This window comes from Mus musculus, chromosome 8, assembly GCF_000001635.26.
Source record: "Mus musculus strain C57BL/6J chromosome 8, GRCm38.p6 C57BL/6J".
Classification (NCBI taxonomy): Eukaryota; Metazoa; Chordata; class Mammalia; order Rodentia; family Muridae; genus Mus; species Mus musculus.
The window spans coordinates 117,060,920-117,081,692 of record NC_000074.6 but is presented as its reverse complement, the minus strand read 5'-3'; the positions used below and the strand labels follow the sequence as shown (position 1 = coordinate 117,081,692).

Genomic DNA, 20,773 nt, shown 5'->3' with positions numbered 1-20,773 from the left:
TTATGGGTGCTCCAAGACGGTGTCCAGTTTATGTCTGAGCATATGAAACTAATGGTGAGGACACACCCATTCTCTGGTGTGGGGAAAGAGAGCCATCGATTGAGCACCTATGGCGTAGGAGGAGCTGAGTTCAGTCAAACACTCTGTGTAAGGCAGGGTAAGAGAGGACCCCTGCCAAGCCCTGCTGCCCTTGCTTCCATTCAGGCTCTGGGACCTGGCTGGACACCTCAAATGTCAACTACAGCAACTGGCAGGAAGGACAGGCCACACCTGCCCCAGGGAGCTGCGGCTACATCGGGAGTGGTCCTTCATCTCAGTGGGCTGCCCTAGAGGATTGCACACAGACCTTTGCCTTCGTCTGCGAGTTTGGTGAGCTGGTCCTGTGGGGGCTTCCTCCCTGCCCCCTCTATCTCCCCCTGCCTATCTTCTTTCCTTCCTTCCTGTTCCCCTTCCTGCCTGTCTGCCTCTTCCCACTCAGTCTTCATCTCTCTAACCATCTCTCTTTATGGATCCCCTCCATCTCTACAGGTTTCCTGTGCTCTTTCTTTCTCCCCTAACTGTATCTCCCTGTCTCTTGGTGGGTCTCATCCTTCCCTTCTCTTCTCCTCTCTTCTCTCTGGGACCCTCATCTTCCTGTCCAGGTGCCTTGCCTGCAGACTTCTTCTTCTTCTTGCATGTTTGGGACTTTCTCCCTTTCCATCTCCCAAGCCTCTGCCTGTGTGAAGCTCTCTATCTCTCTGTATCTCTCTCTTCCTCTCCAGCTGGCCCCGCTCCATCCTTATGTCTCACAGTCCTAGCCCAGCACTCTCCCAGCTCAGTGTGTGTTCCTAAGTTGTCACCTTCCCTTTGTTGCAGGGGTTGGTCGCAGCCTGGCTTGTGAGGGACACAACGCCACCATGCACTGTGACTCGGGAGAGGTCATTCTAGTCCAGGATGCTTTCTACGGGCACCAGACCCCCTATTTGTGCACTCGGGGCATCTGGCCTCCCTCAGACCTGGAGGGAGAATGTGGCTGGGTCAGCGTCAAGGATGAGGTGGCAGGTAGGACCCTAGGACCCTGCAGCCCTTAAATAGGACACTGAAGCACCTTCACCAAGGCCATCAAACCCAGCTTCTGAGGTAGGAAGGCTTCTAATTCCCCTACCCCTCCTGGATGCAGAGAATGTCAGCTTAGTTAACCCATATTTTAACATTACAAAACAGTTCAAGTCTGCAGGCAAGAGTAAAGAGAGTTGGATTGTGCGGTTTATGTCTATGATCCTCACACTTGGGATATGGAGGGGAGAGGATCAGGAGTTCAAGGCCCCCCTTAGCTACCTAGCAAGTTTGGGAGCAGCCAGTGCTAAATGAGCTCCAGTCTCAAGCCAGCCAAGAATAAAGACTATTGTGATAAACTCCCAGACAGCCACCTTTGCTAGCTCTTTTTTTTTTTGGGGGGGGGGGGTTGAGACAGGATTTCTCTGTGTAGCTCTGGAACTCACTTTGTAGACCAGGCTGGCCTCGAACTCAGAAATCTGCCTGCCTCTGCCTCCCGAGTGCTGGGATTAAAGGCGTGGGCCACCACACCCGGCTTTTAATACCATGGAACATTGTAGCATTCGCTTCGGATTTGCTCAGAAGGAACTGAATATGGCACCACAGGGCTCCAACCCTGCCCGTTACTGCTGGAAACGCCGTGTTTACGGACAGCACACCTGGCCCTCAGTTCTGCCTTCTTTCTGGGCTTCCCTAAGCCGGTGCGATCTTGGTTACGTAATCGACAGACACTGTCTTCTATGTGTCATCCCTCAGCTTCCCGTTGTTTTGGGGATGTGTGGTCCCTCTTGGTGCATGCTGTTCTGGTTGGTTTAGTTTGCCTCTTACACAGCGCTCCTCCTTTCCTGCTCCACCCCTTATGTGTAAGCCTTAGGCGTCGTCAGTCAGGGTTCTCTTGAGACAGGGGGTCTCGCTGGAGTGGAACTCGCTTAGACTAGATCAGACTAGACTAGTTAGCCAGAGAGCCTCAGGAATCTGCCTGTCTCCACTTTCCCAGTGCTAGGATTACACATTTATATCTGTACCCAGCTTTTCTACCTGGGTTCCGGGAGTTGAACTTGGGTCCATGTGTTGGCACGGTTGGCTTTATAGACTGTGTCATCTCCCCGGCATTTTAGAGCAGATATTCCCTACCTATGTGGTGGTTTCCCTTGGGCTCCCCCGTCTCTTGAAATCAGCTAAAATCTCCTCTGACCAGTCCTTGCTCCATCAAAGGGCTCAGTTTCAGGGACTAGTCAGGCTTCCTGGGGTCTCCTGTGAAGACTCCAGAACCTTCCAGGATCTGGGACATCGGGGAATCTGTCTTTGTCTGTTTGTTCAGACACCAGGGACCTGGAAAGACAGGTGTTTTCAGCTCCTCAGCTAATGAGGTTCAGCCTGGGAACCCTGGGGCCACGGGTTCAGCCTCCTTGATGTACCTGTTAGCATTTCCTCTCAGAGGATCTGTCCCTAAACAAAGACTGTGAGGACTGTGGGGTGCAGAATACTCTCCGTGCCTCCTCCCTCTGCGGAGAACGCGTCTCTTCTCCCTCAGAACTCCTCTTTGCCCCACTCCTCTTTGTCCCACATGTTCATCCCAGTGTCCTTGCTCCCCCTGGAGCTGCTGTGGTGGCGCACGCCTTGAATCCCAGCACTCGGGAGGCAGAGGCAGGTAGATTTCTGAGTTCAAGGCCAGCCTGGTCTACAAAGAGAGTTCCAGAACAGCTAGGGCTATACAGAGAAACCCTGTCTCAAAAAACCAACAAACAAACAAACAAAAAATACTGAAATCACTTTGTAGTCCTCAACGTCTCTCTTCTGAGTTCCAGACTTCTGTGCTGGGTTCTCCAAGATGGAAGGACTCAGCTGGAGAAGCTGAGGGAGGAGGCTTCCTCCACACAGCTGGCTAGAGCTGGGCTGGCTGCTTCCTCAACAGTCAGCTGTTGAGGTTTGGAAACAGGGTCAGTTCAGCCCAGAGAGCACACACTGGAAGGGAAACCTGGACCCCATTGGGAAAGGGTAAGAAAACCTGACAGGGCCCCAACATCTGATTGTATCGGAGTGCCCGATCACTCAATCACCAAGTGGCCAATAAACATTTATTGAAGACCAATCGCGCTATGCACCCTGGGATCTGTAGAGATAGGATGAATCAAGTGTCTGCTTTCGAAGAGCTCAGAGTCCAGGGAGGAGACAGATAAATGTTGCCACGGGAGAGAACAAAAGGCACTGTAGCTTGCTGCAGACAGCCTGCCTGGCATGTGGGGTGTCTTAGGTTTAATTCTCCAAAACCTCCACACCCCTAAAAGCCACAATTGAAAGAATTAATGTTTTGGGTTGGATGCAGTGGCCTATACCAACAGTCCCAGCTACTCAGGAAGTGGAGACAAGAGGATTGTTTGAGGTCAAAGATTAAGGTCAGCCTAAACAGCAGAACGAGACTCCACCCACCCCGTAGGTGGATATCTCCGAGTTCAAGACTAGCCTAATCTACATAGAATTCTGTTTCAGCTACCTAGTGAAGGCTTGTTTAAAAATTTAAAAATGTAAAAAGAAAGGAAGGGGGAAAGGAAGAGAAGAGGGAGGGGAGAGGAGAGGGAAGGACCAGAGGGGAAGAAAAGGGAAAATAAGGAAAGGGAGGGGAGGAGATAATCCATCAATCATCAATCGTCAATCATGTTAAGTCATTAAACAGGGCAGCTCAGTCCAGGGAGCTGTTTTCTAAAGTCCTGGAAGATCTGAGAAACCAAACAGCCTTTATAGGGCCCTAATCCCTAGAACTGTGGGAGTGGTGAACTGGGGCTCAAAAAGCCACTCACAAGGCACAGGGACATCCCGGGTATGCTTATGTAACCAGTCACCTGACTTGGGGATGGAGACCTCCTTTCCCTCATCCCCAAGTCAATCTCCAGGATTGTCCATTTGAGAACAAGGTAACCCCACGTGTCCCTCTAGGCAGGGGACTCTCTCCTCAAGGAAACAGAAAGGAGCTGGGGAGGAGAAGCCAGCAAGGTTCCCGGTGTGAGCACACTGTGGCCTGGAGAAGCCACATTCGAGGATGAAGGGAAACGTAAAGCATCCGAGGACTGGATTCTGCCTCAGACATGGTACTGGCCACAGCCTTTCCCAGAACCGGGAGAAGAGAAAGCAGCCAGTCCAGTCTACCCAGATTTCTGTCCTTTAGAACTGGAGGACAAGAACCTGGGCTGTTTTGAGCCACTGTTTGAGCAGCTGGAGATGAACATGTGTCCTCCACACATGCTTGGACTGGGCTGTCTGGGCGATGAGATTGTTTGTGATGTGGGACAGAGTCGGGTGAGGTGACACAGGGGTGCATTATCAGGTTGGCTCCCCAGAGGAGATGGGAAGTGAGGAGACCACCGGGAAATGTGCAGGTGAGGGTTTGGGGAATGGGTAGGCAAAGTCCTACAGGAAGAGGGAGTTTGGTGGTATACGAAACTCCAGAATGCATGGTGTGATTCTAGCGCACAAGGTAACAGGAAGTCCATCCAAGGAGCCTGGACTTTTTCCTGCTGGGAAGAGATGGAGGCTGCTGGGCAGAGGGGGAACCTGGATTTGATTTTTCAAGGCACCCAAGCTGCTGTGAGTGTCTGGGTGTGCTAGGAACTCAGAGAGGGAGCCTGGCGTCTGAAACCTAGGTGGGAGATGCAGGTAGCACACTTGGGAGCTGGAAAGAAAGGAAGGGGAAAGGACGAGAGGAGGGCAGAGACGCAAGCCTGCTGGTATTGCTTACTGGTGAGAGTTCAGGGTGCTGTGATGGCTCTGGCTTGGACCACTCTGTTTCCCGAGGTCTGGAAGGCCGAAAGAGAGACTGAGAGATGAAGGGCCTCATGTGGAGAAAGAAAAGAGACAGCAGTGTCCTAGGCTTGTCAGAACAGAGATCTCTAACTGGGGGGTATTGACTAGCAGACATCCATTGTCTGTCTAGTGGTTATAGAGGTCAGAGCCCAAGATCAAGATATCAGGAGAGTAACATTCCCCCACTGCCTGAACACTGTGTGAGAGAAGGCTTCCCAGCCTCTTCTCGCTGTTTTCTGGTATCCCTTGGTGTCCTTGGCTTATGGAAACATCTGTCTCTGTTTCTGTTTCCACAAGCTGTAGACGAGAGTGTCATTGGTCCGTGAGATTGATAGTAGCATAGCAAACAGAGAAGAAAGGTGGAATCCATGCTCAGGATGCTGTCTGGGGACTGGGGGTGTGTGCGTAATGTGTCTTGATGGCTAAACAACGACATAGGCATTTAACTATGTCACAGCTTAGAGCAGGCCTGGGTGGTTTTCCTGTCATCTTAGCTCGGGGTCTGTGGGTGTCATCAGGCATTTGATGGGCGAGGGCTCAGGATATGAGTGGATAAGGTAACATATCTGTGATGATCTGCTGAGTGTATGTCCTCTCTCCCATGCTGTTCCTGTCTGTCTCCTAGGCCAGTGTCAGGGGCTGCAGGCATGCCAGGTTGCGGTAGATGGGACCTACTTTGGAGACCCGTGCCCCACCAGGGGTAGCTACCTGTGGGTGCAGTACCAGTGTCTAGAAGGTAAGTCTCCAACTGGGTGGGCGTGGGAATTTTCTTATTTCTCTTGTCTGTCGGCCTGAAATTCTCCTCCCCAAGTGACACTTCCCCGATAACAGCTTTCCTGTAGCCAGACATCTCTGTCTCCTGGTGTGTGTGTGTGTGTGTGTGTGTGTGTGTGTGTGTGTGTGTGTGTAGACATCTATGCCTCCTGGCCTGCTCTCTTGGAGTCATTTGTGTGTGCACACACACACATGCACACACACACACACACACACAATTTCTTTTAAAATTGATTAAAAATATTTTTATTTTATATGCATGAATGCTTTGCCTGCTTGTGTGTATGGGTGAAACACACACGTGGTGACTGCGGAGGTGAGAAGAGGCTGACAGCTCCCCTAGAATTGGAGTTACAGATGCCGTGAGCCTCCGTGAGGGAGCTGGGAACTGAACCCCGATCCTCTGCAAGAGCAACAAGCACCTGACCACTGAACCATCTCTCCAGCCCGAAGATTAAAACCCTAAAAGTCATGAAATAACCCACACTACCACCACTTGTAAAAATGTCGTGACATGTTTGCAGACATGACTATGAGTGAGTATATATGCATTCTGAACTAAAACATAATCATTTGAACAATATTAATCTATAGCCTGTCTTTTCTTTTTTTTTAAAAAAAGATTTATTTATTATATATAAGTACACTGTAGCTATCTTCAGACACACCAGAAGAGGGCATCGGATCCCATTACAGATGGTTGTGAGCCACCATGTGGTTGTTGGGACTCAGGGCCTCTGGAAGAGCAGTCAGTGGCCTCAGGGGCCATTTCTCCACCCCTATCTTTCCTTTTTCATTTGTAATATATCCCCGACATATCTCTAAGTCACTTCCTTACATTTTGGAGGGAAGAATGGCTTGGCTCTGTGACCCAGAGTTTAACCAGGGTCTTGGGTGCGAGCATGGCTGTGACGCTGTCCACTGAAGCATGGGCACTGTGCAGCGGTGGCCACACCACACTGGAGACAGTGACCCCCCCCCCCTCAGCCAGTAGCCTTCCACTGCCCATGGCTCCCTAGTGAAGGATAAGGCCCTATGAGACTCCCCCCAGTCTGTGGGGGACTTATGCTTGGCCTCAGTACTGTGTAAGCAACAGCCACAGTGCACACTTATCTTGAAGCGAACCTGGGATTCTTTTCAGAGAAGATATTGCTAGCTGTTAGCTAAGTGCATCTTAAGTGCCGCTAGACAGCACTAAATTACCCTCCCGAGGAGTTGCATTAATTCACTTTCCTACAAAGAGTACAGACGCCAACTTCCCTTAAGGGTGAGGCAAAGCTCTGTGCCATCCTGTGACAAATGACTCAGAAGAGCCACTTCTGCCCAGGGCATGAGCCATAAGGACCTGAGGGGAAAAGATGAATCATTGTGGGGAGGGGGTGTGAGGAGGGAGAGGCTCCTAAGGACATTGTGGGACAGGTACAGGAAGGGGAGGGTGGCAGCTGACAGGCTTTACCAGTGCCACTCGTTTGCTGGTTGTGCCTGGGAGAAGCAAAACCAGGGGTGATTCTCCCTCTCTTATTGTCTGGGAGGAGCAGGTCATATGCCTTGGCCCCGACTTTGGTGGCTTTGCTAGCAGACAAAGCGTGTCTTTTGGAGATCTGTCAACCGCAGTGTCACTGAAGTGTATCACTTAGGGCAGAGAAGGGTGTGGCAACCACATTTCATCCTGTCCCTGTGAGCCAGTTTGTTCTGATTAGAGCTGTCCTCTGACTCATGAAGAGGGACCAGAGGTCCCAGCTGCACTTTGAGCACCCCCTCACAGCTGAGGTGAGAGTCTGATGGTGACCCCCTCACAGCTGAGGTGAGAGTCTGAAGGTGACCCCCTCACAGCTGAGGTGAGAGTCTGATGGTGCTCTGCTTCATCCAGAGAGTCTTTTGCTTCCAATTTAGCGCCCAGGCATGGGAAGGCTGCAGTAAGCAGGTTTGCACAGGGCTGTGTGGAGCCCCAGCCAGTTCTGCTTGTCTCAACCCACCCTACTCCAGTTTTTGAAATTCAAGGCTTACAATGTTTAATATGAACCAGTTTACAGCAACTCATTTGCCACTTTTAGCCATTCTTTTGTTTGTTTGTTTTTTGTTTTTGTTTTTCGAGACAGGGTTTCTCTGTATAGTCCTGGCTGTCTGGAACTCACTCTGTAGACCAGGCTGGCCTCGAACTCAGAAATCCGCCTGCCTCTGCCTCCCAAATGCTGGGATTAAAGGTGTATGCCACCATGCCCGGCACTTTTAGCCATTCTTAAAGGAAGTTTTTTGGGGGACGGGGGTGTTGTTTGTGTTAGTAGTTTTAGCCATTATAAAATAGACTTGGGGACTGGAGAGATGGCTCAGCGGTTAAGAGCACTGACTGCTCTTCTGGAGGTCTTGAGTTCAAATCCCAGCAACCACATGGTGGCTCACAACCATCTATAATGAGATTGGATGTCCTCTTCTGTTGTGTCTGAAGACAGCTACAGTGTACTTACATATAATAAATAAATCTTTTTTTTAAAAAATAGACTTGGATAATTGGTGTCCCAGGTAAGTAAATTAAGGTGTATTATGAAGCTGTTAAACAGAAGAGCACAACTCTAGGACAGCCACAGACCAATCTCTGTGATGCATTAGGTTAAAAAATGCAAGGTGCTGGGTAGCAAACATGGCCCGCACCATTTGTCCATCTGTGCAAATAGAAGAACATGTGTGTTTGGGTGTGCTTGTGTGCCTGTATCTCTCTAAGAAACAATCCAGGATTATGGTGACAATGACTGCCACTAGTCATCAGAACAGGGGTCTTGAGGTGTGTGTGTGCTTTCAGAGGCTGGCCTTGATGTGGTGGAGTACCTGCCTTGTATGTGAGAGGTCCTGGCTTTGATTGCCCAACACCACAGATATCCAGGCATGCTTGTAATCTCAGCATTCCTGAGGCAGAGGCAGGAGGCTCAGAAGTTCAAGGTCTCTGGAACTATGTTTTGTGTTTGAGGGTGGAGATATATAGATCCTGTTTTTTTAAAAAAAAGTAAAAATTAAAATGAAAAACATTTAAAAGGTCAGAGAGGTGGCTCAACAGTAGAGGCTCTTGTGACCAGATGACCTGAGATCCATCCCTGAAGCCCACATGGCGCAAAGAGAGAACTGACTCATCCAGGTTGTCCTTTAACCTTCACACACACATGCATGCATGTTCATGTATGTGCCCCACACAATAGGTAAGTAAGCAAACAAACAAACAAAAAGAGCTCTCAAAAGTAAATATAATCAGGAGTCAGAGGTAAGCGGATCTCTGTGAGTCTGAAGCTAGCATGGTCTACACAGTGAGTGCCAGGACAGCCAGGGATATAGAACGAGACTCTTGTCTCAAGATAAAATAAAACAAAACAAAATAGTAAAACTATAACAAACTTTAAATGCCTTATAGAAAAGCAATGGCTACATGGGTAGAAGGATGTGAGTCTTGAGGAGAAACAAACACCATTGGTTCACAAATTCACAGAACGTCTTGCTTGGTCTGCAGGCCTGCGGCTGGTGGTGCCCAACGGGAGCTTCATCTTTGACAATGTCACCATCTCCCTGATGTGGCTCCTTTCTCCCTACACTGGAAACCTGTCCTGTGTACTCAGCATGGGAGACGGCTATACTTTTGACCCCTACAACCCTCCCAGGTAAGAGTGACCTCTGATCCTTACGGCAGGTTGCATCGGTCAGCTTTTGCTGTATAACAAGCTACCCCCAAACCCGATGGCTGGAACCGTACCTCTCATTTCTCACGGTTCTGGGGACAGATGGATGGCTGGATTTCCTGGCTGGGTTGACCCTGTGGGTGACTGGACAAGGAAGGCCTCCCCCTCTCTCACATGTCCCATGGCTAACTAGATGTCAGCTGAGGGCATGTGTTGTTCACCATTCCACAGGCTGGCCCAGGCTGGATTCCACGTGGGTTCTAGAATTGAGAGAGTGCTATTGGCTTTTTTCTTTCAAAGCGGACTGGCAGCTCTGCCCTAGGATGGTGCCAGGCAGTGTGCTCGGGTGCCACTGCTGCAACTTGTGTCACTTCATCTGGTTTCTGGCCACCCGAGCTCTGTCACATAGTCCTTTCCCATCACAGTTTGGCCACCCTGTCTGTGTGCCTTGAACCATGTCACACTGCTCTAAGCCTCAGTGGCTTTGTCCGTGAGAACAAGATGACAGGGCTGGTGTCTTAGTAGGGGTTTCTATTGCTGCAATGAAACACCGTGACCAAAAAGCAGTCAGGGAGGAAAGGGTTTACTCGGCTCACACTTCCACAGCATGGTTTATCTTTGGAGGAAGTCAGGTCAGGAACTCAAACAGGGCTGGAACTTGGAGGCAGGAGCTGATGCAGAGGCCATGGAGGGGTGCTGCTTACTGGCTTGCTCCTCATGGCTTGCTCAGCCTGCTTTGTTATAGAACCCAGGACCACCAGCCCAGGGATACCACTACCCATATTGGGCTGGGCCCTCCCTCACTGATCACTGAGAAAATGCCTTACAGCTGGATCTCATGGAGGCATTTCCTCAACTGAGGCTCCCTCCTTCTTTGATATCTCTAACTTGTGTCAAGCAGCCAGTACAGCTGGAGAGATTGGCTCAGGGGTAAAAGACCTGAGTTTTATTCCCTAGAACCCATTTAAAAAACAAAACCCCCAACCCCCAACCAGGCATAGTGGTCTAACCTGTCTTCCCAGTGGTGTAGAAGCAGAAACAAGAAGAACCCCTAGGGTTCACTGGTCAGCCACCTAGCCTATTTGATGAATTCTAGGTTAATGAGAGACACCTGTGGTATAAATGAATGAATGAATGGCTGGTGAGATGGCTCAGTGGGTAAGAGCACTGACTGTTCTGTCAAAGGTCCTGAGTTCAAATCCCAGCAACTACATGGTGGCTCACAACCATCTGTACAGCTACAGTGTACTCATATACATAAAATAAAAATAAATAAATACATCTTTTTTTAAAAAAAATAAATATAAAAAAGGTGGACAAGACCCAAGGCTTGACATCTGAAGTTTTCTTCTCGTCTCTACATGCTCCCATACACACATGCACATGCATGCACATGTGTGTGCAGCACACATAAGCAACCCTTTCTCCCTGACACCTCTTTGGGCAGCAGCTCTAAGCAAAGGTCACCAGCATTTGTCTCTTTCAGGAGAAATAGATGACACCATGCCCCTCCACCCTCACCCCACCCAAGTGATTCAATTTCCCCTGTCTTAACAATCCACTGGACCCTGAAATCACCCAGCCACTTCTGTCATTTCTATTCACCTCGGGATGGTCCCTTGTCATACATGCGCTCTTGTTTTTGCCAACAGTGTTAGCACCCAACTTGCAGAATGTTTTAACTACGCAAGTGCCATACTGTGCAAATGTCATTTCGCTTAATTCCCTATCTTCCCTGCTCTCCTTCCTTCTTTCGTTTTTATTTCTTCTTTCTAAAAACATTGCCACATGCTCATGTAGAGAGGCCAGAGGACAACTTTAAGGAGGCAGAGATCTCCTTCCACCCACGTGGGTTCTGAGAATGGAACTCAGACCACCAGGCCTGACAGCAAGCTTACCCACTGAGTCACCCCCCATTTGTCTGTCTGTCTGCCTATCTGTCTGTCTGTCTGCCTGTTTCTCTCTCTCCTCTCTCTCTCTCTCTCTCTCTCTCCCTCTCTCTCTCTCTCTCTCTCTCTGTCTCTCCTAGATAGAATCTCCTTCCATACTTACTACATATCCCAGGCTGGCCTTGAACTTCTTACTCTCTTGCCTCATACCGAGGGCTTGGATTATAGTTATGAGCCGCCATATCCCCAGTCCCCTTACTTGTTCGACTTTTTGTAATGCTGGGGTTTGAACCTAGGGTCTCATGCATGCTAAATTAGTGCTCTACCACTAAACTATAGACTTCTAGTAGTGCTTAGCCACTTGTTAGTCTAAGAGGTAGAAACTTTAAAATTGAACCCCACTCCTACCAATGGATACCTACACGACCTTGTAGAGAACTAGCCTGATAAACCAGAGGGTTCTCCTTGAAAGCACCCTTTTCGCCTTGCATTTGATGTCCTTGTTCATGCATATGTCAGGCTGTTTTCTTTCTCTGCCCTGGAAAAGCCTCTGCATATCTGAGATTGTATTGTGGGTCTTACAAAACAATTTATATAAAGCCAACCTTGTCCAAGCCCAGAATTGGGTGACATGTGCCCCCTACTGGCAAGACTGAGGATTGACTGTTTTTCTGTCCCCCCCCCCCCCCCCCCATCAGGAGTTGCCTGGATACTTAGGCTGTACTGGGGAGACAATCTTGTTGGGGAAAATGCTAATTACAAGGGAACATAAGCCTTGTGGAGGAACTAGGTGCACACAGGCCACTGGGAGGCAGAGAGTTGGTGGTTGCGAAGAAATCTAAAGCTAAACTCCTCTGAAAGGGTCGTTCCACTCCAAAGGGGTCTCAACCCAAAAATTGAGAAACTCTGATCTAGGGGAGGGACTGGCCTGGACCTGAAAAAGCAGGTCGTACCCTGCAAAACGCTTATCCCCCTATACTCGTGGGTATAAGGGAAGATGAGAGATTCTGGGAAGCTCAAAGGTGTTCTGCCCAGGAAAAGCTGTTAATGCTTGCCTGTTGGAGGAGTCTGTTCTTGGGAGAGGAAAATGAGTAGGTACGGAGGACCAGATACTGATGGGAACAGGAGAAGGAGGAGGAGGAAGAGAAGGAGGAAGAAGAGGAGAAAGAAGAGGAGGAGGAGGAAGAAGAGGAAGAGGAGGGGAGGAGGAGGAGACAGACTAAAGGGTGAGGTCAAAGTGGAGTGCCATGGGAGACACTGCTGATCCCTCAGGGTCCCTGAGCTTGTGTAACTCTCAATCTGGGGACTGTCACCCACACACTGGCCCTGAGCCACCAATAATAGAAGGGGGAATGTGCCTGGGGGCACAACATGTCCTTGGGGCGAAGCACCTCCCTTCAACTAAAGGGATTCCTAGAGATTACATAACGGAGGTTCTTGGGGACCCATGGGTCGTCTGCTACAAAGGAGAGAAGACAACGAACGCTTTAGCCTCCAGAAGCATGTGTTCTATAAGGTTCGTGCTGTTCCAAGGGGCTGGAGAGGTGGCTTGTATGCAAGCAAGAAGACTTGAGTTTGATGCTCAGCACCCTCATAAAAAGTCAGGCATGGTGGCATGCATTGTAATCCCAGGACTGGGGAGACCGAGACCGGAGGATCCCGGTAGTTCACTGGACTCCTGAAGAATATCACCCAAGGTTGACCTCTGGCACACACACACACACACACACACACACACACACACACACACGTAATTGTTTTCAAAGGGTTGGCAGCTGACATTTTCCAAGGCTGATCCATGCTATTCCTGATCCCATGCTGAGTTGTCATAGTGTGACCTCCCCTAACATAGAGAACAGGGCGTGTTGTGTGACATCTTTTTCTTGTCTTTGTCAAACTTTTATGTATTTATTTATTTACTGACTGACTGACTGACTGACTGAGACAGTCCAGACTAGCCTCTGAATCACTATGTAGCAGAGGATGATCTTGAACTTCTAATCTTCTGCCTCCTCCTGCCGGGTGCTGGGACCACAGATAGGCGTCGTCGCACCCAGTTAACGGAGGGCTGGAGATCAAATTCCAAACAGCATCCATGCTAGACAAGACCGCTCCCCACTGTGCTACATGCGGTCCCGCCCCCGCCCCTGCCATCTTGCCTTTGCAGAGCACGAGAGTTGTGAACTCATGTATGATTGTTGAACCCCCGCTCTCCCTCCCACAGTGTGTCCAGCAACGTGACCCACCAGTTCAGCTCTCCTGGGGAGTTCACAGTGTTTGCTGAGTGTACGACCAGTGAGTGGCACGTGACTGCTCAGAAGCAAGTGATCCTTTGCGAGAAGGTGGAGACGCCTCGTATCACTGGGTGCACTGGCCTGGCTGGAGCTGGAGTCGGCCTTCTCTGTCAGGCTGTCTTTGGGGAACCCCTGTGGGTTCAGGTGGATCTGGATGGAGGTGAGTCTGCAGGATGGAGCAGGTGGAGGCACGTGGTGGGATTTGCCTCTCCCAAATCTATCCAGCTAACCTGAGGCTTTAGCGTCTTAGCTACCTTGTGTTCATTTTTTTAAACACCCGTGGCATCTTCAGGGCTCTAAGTGCTTGACCTGTGATGGCACACTCAGGATAGACTCCACGTTAATCCACCCCAAGCTAGGTTAGTGAGCCGGCGAGAACCCTCACCTTCCCAAGGCTCTTTCTGCAAGTCCACAATCTATATCTGAAACACCGGCTCTCCATACCACTTCTCTGGGCGGCGGGGGGGGTGGGGGGTGGGGGGTGGAGGGGTGGGTTTCAATAGGAAGGGGTGGGACTGGGAGGGGCTGACCACTTGCGTGGCGCCATCCTGTAGCCATGAAACCTGACAATCAGCGGTTCACACATGGATACAAGCCTATCCACAGTTCTGGCGAGGGTACACTCTGATTGGACACAGTGTCTTCCACTTAAGCCAGAGGCCATTCTGATTGGTTCCTGCATCTACCTTGATTAGCCAAGGCTTCTACGCTGATTGGTTACAGCTTCCGCTCTAATTTATTACAGAGATCACTCTAACTGTGCCCACCGATCCATTACTCCTTGGCACATCCATCCCAGGGCTTGGATTGTTCCCATCGATATTTTAAGTAGCACCGTTTTTGCCCACAGAGACACCCCTGCCTTATCCACAGCAATCTTTCCCCACAAAGCATAGTCCAGTTAGAGTGCTTAATGGAGACCTTTTGACATAAATTATGCAGTGCAGAGCTAGGGTGATGGTGATGGTGGTGTGGGGGATGTTGGTGGTGATGGCGTAATGATGATGGTGATGGTGGTGATGATGGTGATGATGATGGTGGTAATCATCAAATGAGGAAGGATCTGACTCAGTATGACATCTTTCACTCGGTCGTCTTAATGGGGATGTGATGGGGCTCTGACACGGCACTCGTGAGCTTCCTTCCTGTTCCTGTGTGCCTGCTGCCTAACAGGGGCTGGTATGTGCACCCGGGGTAAAGTAAAAAAAATCTTTTGTTGATTTATTTAGTCTTCCTACAAATGTAATTGTGTGTCAGCTCTGCCAGGCGTGGGGAAGGTGGGGATACACATGAAAGCAAAGGGCCCTGCTCCTGTAGGGCTTTGGGCTGTCACCATTATCACCAAATGATTATCATCACCATCATCAACACCACTATCTTCATCATCATCACCACCACCACCACCACCAGTATGTCCTCTTCTCCTCCTCCTCTTCCTCCCCCTATTTTTCCCCCTTTATCCAAACAAGAAATGTATTTGGCATGGCTTCTACTGGGAAGAATATCATCTGGTTACACACACATATTTTCAACCCACTATAATATTTGGCATCCAGCTAGGACGGCAATCTGCAGCCTGCAAGGGAGGCGCCACTTTGTGGGGAACAGGCTGAGTTTTATAGAGATTTGCCTGTCCTAGGTCATCAGTGGATGTTGGAGGAAACACCTTCACCTATTTTGGCTGAAAACAACTCTTGAAGTTCATTCTCCTGCTTTCCTGCTTCACAACTCTTGTGCACCCCCCCCCATGCCTCTTTTTCAGTTTCTTACTGAAGGGGGGGTGTCCCTATCATCAGGATGTTCTAAGCATTTGCTACAAACTTCTGGTTTCAAGGGCATAAACAAATAACAACGGGGCTGCAGCTGCAGCTGTTGGAAGAGTACTTGCCGTTCAAGAAACCCTGGGTTTGGTCTCCAGACTGAACACAGTGGTGCTGGCCTGTAATACTGATTCTTGAGAGGTTCAGAGAGGAAAATTAAAAGTTCAAGGCCAGCCTCTGCTACATAGTGAATGAAGTCAAGGACAGCCTGGGCTACTTTAGACCCTATCTCAAAAACAAACAAACAAACAAACAAACAAACAATTTAAAAAATGATCAGAGAGGATCCAGAAAGTTTAAAAAAAAATCACTTACTAAACCGATCTCAAAAATAGTTAAAAATTAGTTACAGTTAGCATTTAGCACAGTGGTTTATCCTCATGTATTTCTTTGGACCCATATCTATGTCTACTGCTGAATTTGACATTAGAACTCAGCCTGAACTATCTTAGAATGCTAGCTGCACCGTTGATAATAGCTTTTCTAAATTTCCCTTACTCTCGCTAGGAGCCGGGGCGACTTATGCTGTGCTTTCGCATAACAGAACTCTGGCTGAGTTCACCGCCCAGAGGGGCTCGCAGCTTTACAATCTGACCTTGGACAGAGACATCCAGGAGATGCTGGGCCCTGGGAGGCACCACCTAAAGATCCAAGCTGTCAGCAATGAAGGCACCGGCACTGCCTCCGCCCCCTCTGGAAACTTCACTGTGTACTTTGTAGAGCCGCTGTCGGGGCTGCGGGCCTCCTGGGCTTCTGACCGTGTGGAGCTTGGGTGGGACTTGGTGGTCAATGTCTCAGTGGCTCGTGGCACCCTGGAGGAGCTGACCTTCGAGGTGGCGGGACTCAACGCGAACTTCTCCCAGGAGGAAGAGAGTGTTGGGCAGTCATCTGGGAACTACCACGTGGCGGTTCCTGCTGAAGGTACTGAGGCTGGCAGCTTCCCCTGGCACTCTGCCCCCCTTTTATATTTCTGATTTCGTTCCCCTGGGGCTTGGAGGGGTACCAGGAAAGAGATGACACCAGGCAGGTATGAGGATCTCAGGCCTTCTGCCAAAGGTCTGCTGAGAGAACAAAGATTGCACAAGAGAGCCACTGGGGCTTTGCTAAGTGCCCCCTAAGACCCCCAATCTCCTCCTCCAGCGTGGTCCTAATGATTCCTTCCACCCCCTTCTCCAAGAGTCTTGCTTGAAATAGGAAGAAGCCAAAGGATGGGAAAATGCACACCACACTGGGGCTTTAATCCCCGTGACAACTGGCAGACGTATCTGTGCTCCGTGAGCCATACGTGTCCCAGGATAGATGTGAATGTGGCCCAACATAAACTTGCAAACTTACTTAAAACATTATGAGATTTATTTATGGGAGCTCAGTTGCTCTGTTCTTGCGTTGAACTCTGTAGATGGCATCATGTCCCCTTGCCCTAAGTTTGGATGCACCTGCTTGGCTTTTGTCTCCCTCTGCTCCTGTTGAAGCTACTCAGGGAAGTCTATCCCCTTTTAACTGGTAAAATCTGGACCAGTGCACTGGGTTTTTGCTCATTCTTAGATTAACAGACTTCTTTTCTCCCTGAGATCAGATGATCTGGGCCTCTCCCAGTAAGAGGGTGGATGCAAAGGGAGCAAGCAGGTCAGGATTTCGCCCTTGGTGGACATGTTTGAAATTGCCTCTGGTAGTAGTGTCTGTGGGCTCCTGAGACCATCTGCTGGGCCCCTCAGACCTGCATCTGTAGGATGATGAGGACTGAACCTCTCCTTCAGCTGGCTGCACGTACGCAGCCTCTTCCTATCCCTGTCTGACCCTGCTCCCTCACCATCCCTCTCCTGAAGACCTACACCATGTCCATAGATAGTTCTTACCTACACTTGGTCCACTGTATTTCCCAGAAGCAGACAGACATCCATTCGCTCATTCCTGCCCTCTCTATTCCCCACCTCCACCACCCTCCATCCCAGGCTGATCCCACAGGGCATGAGTAAGGAACCCGCCTATGGAGTTCTTAAGCCTCAAAGATCCTTCTCAGCCTTTGAAGGATAGCCCTGTTCCACTTTTGCCTCGCATACCATACCCAACCCCAAGCCTGCTATGACTCCATGTTGTATACCTTCCCCTGTGTGCTCCCAGAGTCTTGCCTCAGGCCTGGTATATAGTAGGACTTGTAAGTGCACAGAGCCTGAGAGATTCCAGGACTGCAGTCAAGGCTGTCTGTCAGGCAGGCACACCTAGGGAGAGCAGTCTCCCCTGTGTCACGGAATTTGTGACAACACCATTGACTCTTACCCCTTTGCGTTGCAGGCACCTTCCTGGTCACCGTACATGTGCGGAACGCTTTCTCAGAACTGAGCTTGGACATCGGGAACATCACGGTCACAGGCAAGGTGTTTGTACTCTCAGGAGTCTAGGATACTGAGCCTGTCTGGGGTCTAACGAGGAGCCCTTCAAATGGGGCTGTGAACACGGAGCCCAGTCCATAGTCACAGACTCCTCTGGGTGCTCTGAAGACACAGTCGCAGAGAGTATCATTAAAGTTCTGCACTGAACATGCTCAGATGTTCTTCCCGCCATGAATCCCTGAACCGCACAGCACAGTGCTCATGCCATAGTTCACATTATCTTAGACATTATACCATCTGGAGTATAGGAGGTGGGCTGAGGGTGTGGCTCGGTGATAGAGTCCTTCCTTAGCACACAGAATCCCTGGACTCTACCCCCGTGCTGCAAAAACAGTAACAAAAATGCAGAAGAGGAGGTCTGGGGGATGCCTCTGCGGGACAAGAGCTTGCTGTGCAGGTGTGAGCACCTGAGGTCACAGGTGCTAGCAAGGTCAAGCAGGGCAGCTGCATATCTGTCACCCACAGAACCTTGTTTTTTTGTGTCTCTATCGCCTGAATGGCTGACATCTTGGGATATCTTCAACATGATCTCTTTGGTTTTCATATTTGTTTATGTGTTTGAGAAGGGTCTTATTGTGTTGTCTAGACTTGTCACAAATCTAGGCTCACCCGCTCCTCCTGCTCTCCCAACCACTCCCCCTCCATAGTTGTGACCTTGGGTACCCGCCATGATGCTCACGTGAGTCTGCCTTTATGCTTTATAATGTCTTTCACCAAAGCTTAATTCTTGTTCTCATTATGTTCACAGCCTCTTCCAGTCTCCAAGAACTGTCGGGAATAAATGCTGAAGCAAAGAGCGTGAGCATCTTTAAAACATTTAACTTCACAAGGAAACAATATCCAAGTGCTCTCCTTGATGTTTTGAGTTTAGGGCGCTGCCAGGGTCCCCAAGCTTTCTTCCCTTTGGCAAGAGCCCAAAAGCATGTTCTCTAACCACCACAGGGTTAGGCTGTAAAGCAATAAGACCCTGTATTGTGTGTGAGTAGGCCTTAGGAAATAAGTAATACACTTCTGTAAAAAAAAAATTAATAGGCAAAACAAGAAATCATAGGAGAGTCGGGCAGTGGTGGCGCACGCCTTTAATCCCAGCACTCAGAGGCAGAGGCAGGCGGATTTCTGAGTTCGAGGCCAGCCTGGTCTACAAAGTGAGTTCCAAGACAGCCAGGGCTATACAGAGAAACCCTCTCTCAAAAAACCAAAAATAAAAAATAAATTTTTTTTTAAAAATTAAAAAAAAAAGAAACCATAGGAGAAATTAGAAGATATTTCTAACTAAAATTATAAGGGCAATACAACTGATACACTTCTGTGGGCTGCAGCTAATGCAGTGCTCAGAGGGAAATTCATAGCTGTTAGCGCTAATTTGGGGAAACAGGCTCAGGTTCTTTGGTGTTTACGCCAGGGTCTTCAGTTCCCTTTCCAAATCATTGTGCAGGTGTGTGCTGATAACAAAGACCTACTGTGCACCTGCCATGTTCAAGAATTAATGTTTAAGGGCTGAGGTGTTAATGTTGAAAAAACAGTTGTGCTCTCTGCCTTCACAAAGCTTAGAGATAAACAGATGAAAGGAAAGAACTGAGAGTTGCGTATCTGGTAGGACCCAGGTGGACCGATAGCAAGCATCGGAGTGTGCGCTCACAGGTGTGCTCAGAGGCATCATGAAGACTGAGAGGGTGGCTCAGTGGGTAGAGCTCTGGCTATGCAGTGTAAACTGAGTGTGATAGCGAGTGCCTGTCATCAATCCCGACGTCCCGACAAGATAGGAAGTGGAGGCCTGAGAATTCACAGGAGCACACAGGCCAGTTAGCCAGGCATATCCAGTGGAGAATAAGAGACTGTGGGGGGCGGGGGGAGGGGGGCTGGAGAAATGACTCAGCAGTTAAGAGCACTGACTGCTCTTCTAGGGGTCCTGAGTTCAATTCCCAGCAACCACATGGTGGCTCACAACCATCTGTACTGGGATCTGATGCCCTCTTCTGGTGTGCCTGAAGGGTGCAACAGTGTATTCACATATATAAAATAAAATAAAATCTTTAAAAAAAAAGGGGGGGGACCGTGTGGTATAAGAGCCATGGAAAGCAAGCACTGACACCTGGGGTGTCCCCTGACCTCCACAAGCTCCTGGTACACACACAAGCCATCAGAGGTTGAGTCCCCCTGTAGCCTTGTGTAAGTCTGGGTCAAGGCTTGAGCAAGAAGACCCATAGCTAACTGGTCCTATCAGTAATTTCTTCCAGAATTCACCTCGGGGGCTGCTGATTCTTCTTCGAGAGCAGACAAGCTCTCCACGGTTGCCCAGCCGGCTCTGTCACCTCTTCCCTCTGGTGCTTCTGGGAGCCAGACCCACAGGGAAGCTTCCCTGTCTCCATGGCAACCGTGGGTGTTAGATGCTGACAAAGCCTCAGAGGGACAGGCACCCAGAGACTCAGAACGTGGCTGGAGGACACAGGCTCATGATCCACTCTGAGACTCGGCTGGCCCCGAGCCTTTTATATTCATTTCAGCTTTCCTTTCCTCATGTGTGCATGTTCCTTAAGAGCCCTGGTCTTGTTCTGTAAGCAGGGTTTCTCATTATCCTGGTGCTCACCACATAGTCTAGTCTGGCTCACCAGGGAGCTCAGATATTCACTATCTAATCTTTCCAAGGCTGGGATTGCAGCATGCATCACCACCCTCGGTGATGTCACATCATTGTGCCTGCAAAGCAAAGACATCACTAATCGAGCCACCTCTCTCCGCATCCCTCGAGGCCTGTATTCTTTCTTTCTTTCTTTTTTTTTTTTTTGGTTTTGGTTTTTTCGAGACAGGGTTTCTCTGTATAGCCCTGGCTGTCCTGGAACTCACTTTGTAGACCAGGCTGACCTCGAACTCAGAAATCTGCCTGCCTCTGCCTCCTGAGTGCTGGGATTAAAGGTGTGTGCCACCACGCCCGGCTGAGGCCTGTATTCTTAACTGATTGCCTCTGCCTTCCACATTCTCCCGCTGCCTCTAATTGGATCCCCTCGAAGGAAGCACAGGTGGCACTCTGAGTGCTAAGTGTTCCTTAATGTCCTTTAAGGATAGCAGTTGGGTCTCTGTTACCATGTCCCCCATCATCGGCACAGGGCCTGGTTC

General features: G+C 49.6%; 1 protein-coding gene across 1 annotated transcript in view; it reads left to right on the top strand.

Annotated features, from left to right (window-relative positions):
• Pkd1l2 (polycystic kidney disease 1 like 2) overlaps positions 1–20,773 on the top strand; it is an 86,771-nt gene that overhangs the window by 757 nt on the left and 65,241 nt on the right. Inside the window, exons 2-9 of the mRNA NM_029686.4 lie at positions 205–369; positions 856–1,041; positions 5,459–5,569; positions 9,101–9,248; positions 13,380–13,609; positions 15,777–16,190; positions 17,562–17,639; positions 18,408–18,457. Of these exons, the coding sequence (NP_083962.4) occupies positions 205–369; positions 856–1,041; positions 5,459–5,569; positions 9,101–9,248; positions 13,380–13,609; positions 15,777–16,190; positions 17,562–17,639; positions 18,408–18,457 (1,382 nt within the window). The remainder of the gene's footprint in view (positions 1–204; positions 370–855; positions 1,042–5,458; positions 5,570–9,100; positions 9,249–13,379; positions 13,610–15,776; positions 16,191–17,561; positions 17,640–18,407; positions 18,458–20,773) is intronic.